The 6,000-nt window shown below is 43.2% G+C and overlaps 1 protein-coding gene across 2 annotated transcripts in view; it reads right to left on the bottom strand.

The window, feature by feature from the left end:
* Nucleotides 1–5,423: 5,423 nt before the first annotated feature.
* Nucleotides 5,424–6,000, bottom strand: part of LOC122777729 (ankyrin repeat and SAM domain-containing protein 1A) — a 34,920-nt gene continuing 34,343 nt past the window's right edge. For both annotated transcript variants that reach the window (XM_044039146.1, XM_044039148.1), the window contains one exon: nucleotides 5,424–5,986. In XM_044039146.1, coding sequence (XP_043895081.1) covers nucleotides 5,439–5,986 — 548 coding nt within the window. In that variant the 3' untranslated portion in view covers nucleotides 5,424–5,438. The remainder of the gene's footprint in view (nucleotides 5,987–6,000) is intronic.

Raw genomic sequence — 6,000 nt, 5'->3', positions numbered from 1 at the left:
CGCTGGACACACTTTGGTGATATAAACCAGGCGTAAATGACGCCTGGCAAAGTCAGTGCTCCTGCAGGGAAGGTGTGCCCAGACCACTGGCATCAAAAGGATTGGAATGAATCCATGGAATGGCATCAAGGGTAACACAAGCACATCATCACCTAAAGGAAAGTGCCACTGCCTCCGTGCTCTATGGGGAGAAAGCACCGTCAGCTGTCCCATTAGCAACCCCCTGAAATAGCACAATGTCATGCTTGAACTTTTAGGAACAATGCTCCTTTTAAAAAACTGATAAGTTTGTCAGCTCATGCTCAAACAACGTAAGAATACAGAGCTGTGGCTGCATGTCGGAGCGTCCCATTGCTGTCCTGTGGGGTTAGAGAATAGATTTCCCCTGCAAGGCCGTGACACACACCCACAGTTCAGTTTGCTCTCAGCAGGTCATCTAAAGGAAAAGTTAGCCCAAGTCCATGCGTTTGATTACATGAGGACAAAAGATGTTTTAAGTCTGTAAAAGGTTCTCAGTAAAAAACAAAACAAGAAAAACTACATGACTTGTGTGATTAAAGGTCACAAAATTGACTTTGTAAAGCAAGAGCTTCAGAAAGTAAGACAACACAAGCCCTTTCCCCAGTTTTAAACAAAAACAAAAGCAAAAGAATATCAGTTTAGGATTTCATTCAATTAGTTAATGGTAGGTCGACAAAATGAATGAGCCTCCACTAGAGCTGTAGCCCTGAGAGGAATTAATACTCACGAAAGCTGGTTTCATAATGACTATTGTATCAGAGGAGCATGAATCGAAAATGAAGTAAGAAGTGAAGTGGCTGTGGATGGAGGCCCTCTCCTCTCCTTCTGTTTCAGTCTCTGTCTCCCTTTCTCTCCTCCCATCTGTGGAGCTCAGTTAGCTGGCCCACACAATGTGCCCCCTGGATTGTCATCTTCAGTCTGATCCCGAGGACCAAGACCACGTCACATTAGCATGCGCTTTGCACACCGACACCAGCACACACACACACGCACAGACTCAGAGCTCCTTTAAATGGAGAGATGCATAGGCCAAAGACCTCATGCAAGTCAAATCTGCTTGTCCTGAAACCAGAGGCGGTGCATCTGCGGTGAGGGTGTAGCTCAAGTGGAGAAAAGAAAAGGGGAGAGAAGGAATGAGAGAGATATGGAAGAAAGGGGAAGAGGGTGTGAGAACTGGAATATTTAGCACCACCGAGAAAAAGATGCATGTGCATATGTGAGAGGGTGGATTTGATAATGTCCTGGGACCATCTGGGTAAAATGCTGTCTCACAGCTCAGTAGAGTGTTGCAGAGCAGGCATTCATGACAGGCAAGATGGCTGCCACATAAAGAAACAACAGTGGATGGAGTAATACAGGCTGAGGAGAAGCTCACAGGAAGAGAGCGAGAGTTTTCAATGTTCAGTGTACACTCCTAACATCATTAAAGAGAGAGCAGTCGAGGTTACGCCCAATCAAACTTTAACTACTTTCCCCCACACATTCCCCCCTCATTTGCAATGCACTTTGTATCGCCAGTGTGAATATTTCCATTTCAAGTGAATGTAAGCTGATTTCCTGAAAGGAAAGGAAGAGCGTTTCGGGGCTCTCGCTTTCTTTCTATTTTTTTTCCTGCTTTCAGCACTGAACTCGCAGGCATCTGAATCCCTATTCAAGTGAGGAGGAACAGGAATCCAAGCTCATTAATATTAACTACAGCTCTGAAATTGGACGAGAGAAATTGGCTCATCAGAAGTGCCAAATCTCATTTGGGGGGAAAAAGTGTCACACCTTGCAATCGCCACTAGAAAAGGAGGAGTTCATTAATGCAAACTGCATCTTAATAACATTAGATTTGAGGCAGCAGTCTTGTATCGTGTTCATTGCAGCTAAAGAATGGTTGGTCCGCCTGACAAGCTGCTTCACACACAGATATAGTCCATACCCAGTGACCTACACTACACATACTATACATGAAATGGCACAGAAGAAGAAGAGTTTGTGCTTACTATTTTATTCTGCAGTAGGATAATCGAGGTCAACTGCATTGGCTCGTATATTATTACAATCCCCAAAACACTCTTATTTTGTGACAGTGGGGAGTAAATAAGATACACTCCCATGGGATCAATGAATAATTTAATATGAATTGTGGTCGCTCTTTGCCAGCAGCCTACTTCAAGATTTCAAACACGGCTTTAGGCATTCTGGTGAACTTAAACATGGCCAATTTACCCAGCAAACCTTGGCTTGTATGGTGCACACAGTAAATGAGGCCATTGTCTTCTTTGGTGTGCACAAATACACTATTTTCTGTGAGGCCGAGGACCAGATGCACACACAAATTAGAGTGACACGGTTGCGACACACATTCACTGCAAAGTGCTTGTTTTTCTGGGCGCGTCTGTGTTGCATTGATATGCACTTACTGATATTAAGTGGGTGCTTTTAACGTCTTGGCAGCCTGTGGCCAAGTGGAAAGGGAACTTGGCTTGTAACCGGAAGGTCGAAAGGGCTGGGGTACCCCTGAGCAAGGTACCCAACCCCGATTGCTCCCCGGGTGCTACTCAGTGTGGCAGCCCATTGCTCCTAATTCTAGGACGGGTCAAAATGCAGAGAATAATATCCCTAAGGGGATTAAAAAAAATTGATGCTCAGGCCAAATAAGTAGGTCAAACTGATTTTTGTTCACTCTGAAACACCATCATCCAGACGAAGGACCTGAATCAGGTGGTGATGGAGAGGATTCACCTTTGTTTAGATTTTTTTTTAATAAGTTAATTGAGTCGTCATCTTGTGGCCCCTCAATCTATTTCATGTGAATGTTTGTTTTTGATATATTTATGATGCAAAATGAATCTTAATTCTCACCAATGCTGTTTTTGCTACATTGTGATATAATTTAAAGCTAATATCGTCTACCCCGACGGAGCAGTTGTTTTCCCCCCACACAGTTGGACTTTTTTTTTTTACTTGACTGTCCCCCTCCTTACCAGAATTCAAGCTCATGTGGCCCCCAGGTCATTTGAGTTTGAGACCCCTGACATAACCGAAGCGCAACCCTTAAGTGCGTTGGTAAATGACACACCGGGCCCCTTTCCACATGTTTTCCATGCGTTCTTAAGAGCAGCATGTGGACGGCCCCTTGAAGTCAATAGTACAACCTGATCAGTGCTCATGCTCGGTGTATACAGCTCGTCTGTTCATAAACAACCAACGTCAAGCTTATTACTGGCGGCTAAGGGGCAACGGGGAGTAATAACAACAGTAATGTCATGGCTGTCTTGATAACGTCACGCGCTCAGAGGCCACATCCCCCAGGTGCAGTCTGAGGAGGTGAAATGCTCGCTGAACAGGAAAACTAGACTGCACAGTCCAACTGTGCCCAAGATGTTCTCCACTCCAGACCTTATTACTCCACTGCACCACTGCTGAGGGGCGATAATGCCAAGTCACTCCTTGATAAAAAAAAGAGAATAACTTTTTCCAATAAATTGTAACTTTCAAGTTACAATAAGCCAAAGACACTTTCTGGACTGAGAATGACATCAATCTGTACATTAGATCAGAATTTACGACATCTGTTGTTATTAAGAACTAAAAACATGAATTGACTAATCAATAAATAAAATAGGCCTGTAATACAGAGTAGATGAAAATGTGATTGCTCCGACTGGCTTAAGTTTAAAATCTGCAGAGATATCGACCAGCAGAAAGCTGCTAAAAATAAAATAAAAAATGATAAAATACTTCCTTGTGTGTCCGTGCCAGAACTATAAGCTGAAGTTACATTGGGATGTTTGCAGATGGCGGGCACTGCTGCAGCAGATAAAGGAATAACTTTTGTTGACCAAATATCAGTCAAACTTACACTGACGGTAGTGTTTTGAACTTTGACTATATCCTGTATAAGGTAATAGCCGCTCTCCATCTGAGCATTGACAATTCTATTTACAGTCAATTTGTGGTCGTGCATAAATGCACCTCAATGATCGGCTCTGCAGCAAGATTAACACATGGCTCAATTGATGGTAAATCACAGGCTAACACAGACAAGTAAAGGACTTGATTAAAGAAGTATTCACATAACAATGTAGATTATTATTTAAAGCATTCCAGTAACTATACATAATCCAGTGTAGTCATGGGTGAAGTCAAAAACACTACTTACTTTGTAGGTTGGGCCAAACTAGTGTCTAGAAAATCTTACACATTACATTACATTATGTTACCTTACTTTTTAAGTCCAAGTCTAACAAAGAGCTGAATGCAAACATGTAATGTCTTGTAGTTAACGGTGGCTACACTCGAGCAGAGTCGAAATTTGAATTTAAATTTCAGTGAAAAGTAAAATAAGTGATCGGAGAAAGAAAATGACATTTCCACACCTTCCCTGGGCTTCATTTACATTCAGAGCTAATTCCGCCCAGCAACTCCATCAGTCTAAAAGAGACTGATGATTGCCTCCATCACTGATCAGCCATTTATTTCCTCCTACTGGAGCTTTAAAAACCTAATAGAGGAGCTCAGAGAACATCATTAATGTTGCAGACAGTAGGAGAATTGAAGTAATAAACTAATGAAAGAGCAAGTTAATTGCTCAGGCTTATACAAGTGTACACCCCGCTGCTCACTCATTGTTATATACACTGTATTCACAGACAATGAAAGCTAATATTATGTGAGAGAACATTTAGTCTCAAATCTGACGCTTGGTCACTTACGTCTCAAGCCACGCAATCAAGCTGGAAAGGTATTGGTTGGACGTCTCTTGGCTAATTCTCCATTTCTTAGAGTTGTTTTATACCCCGATCACTATGGCTCAGCTCTTTATCAAACGCATTGAAGGGCTGAGCGTGTGAATACAGGCTTTTCTGTGAAGTAACATTTTGGTGCAACATCAGCAGCGAAGACAACTGATGTAAACACTTCTGTTACAGCTGTAGATAAGTGGGTCGTTCATGAGTGCCAGATGGAGCCATTTGCAAGACGTAAGTCTGTAATTGGGTTTCTAAAACACAACCGATAAATAAAAAAATCAAAAACACAACTGATCATTTTGTTTGAACATGATGTAGTCGATCAGTACGTTTCCATGCAATTCAATCAAGCTACAGTGGTGAGAGTTAGGCCTGTCCAGGTAAACATAAGCAGACTAAGGCCCAACAAGGGAGGCTTTGTCATTTCTCCTGCTGGAATAAGAATTTTAAACTATGTACAGTGCATTTTTGTAGCTTAGTGAGTGTGTGCATGATAATATTAATATTTTGTTTTCAAAAGCTTTCATAAGAGACTTGTCGAGACAATTCCATGAGTTGTTTTTTGTAAATATATGTTGTGTGTAATCACCATGGGCTTGAATGTTTTGGTTCCACCTGCTTTTTTCACTGAAACAAATTAATAAATAAACGAAGAAACGTCGTCTTAAACACAGCACCTTAATGAAGAAGCAAAGACACAAACACAGCAAAAGGACGAGCACAAACACTTACCTCGTCCCATTCTGAAGTGAAAGAGGGAGATTTCTCAAGCCTCTTCTTGCCAGTGCTACAGTTAGATACCGACTCGCTTCGGTTTCCCAGTCCTCCTTCCTCCTCACTGGGAGGCGACACGAGCAAGTCTGAGTCAGACTTGGAGAGGCTGCGTGCAAGTTTCAGGTCCCCAGGAGGGTGCATCCTAGCGGCAGACACTGCCCCGGCCCCCGAGGTCCTGTGGTCCTTATTCACAGTCGCATAAATCGCTTTTGGGTCACAGTCCGTCAGGATGGCGGCCATACTGGGGCGGCTAGGTGGCGGTGCAGCTGCTGCTACTTGCTCTTTTACTTTGGCGGGTTTGCTTGTTTCTTGCTGACTTTGGGCGGGTGGCGGATCACCTGGAAGCCTGAAGGCCTCCTCGCGGCAGTCGATGACGGGAGATGATCCGTGCAGGAGGCCAGTGAACTGCTCTGGGACACCTGCTTCCTGATCCTCGCTGAGCTGGGAGTTATCTGGAGACAGAGAA

The sequence above is a fragment of the Solea senegalensis genome, linkage group LG11 (genome assembly GCF_019176455.1).
Source record: "Solea senegalensis isolate Sse05_10M linkage group LG11, IFAPA_SoseM_1, whole genome shotgun sequence".
In the NCBI taxonomy this organism is placed as follows: Eukaryota; Metazoa; Chordata; class Actinopteri; order Pleuronectiformes; family Soleidae; genus Solea; species Solea senegalensis.
Note: the sequence above shows the minus strand (reverse complement) of the source record. Positions and strands in the feature narration are given on the sequence as shown.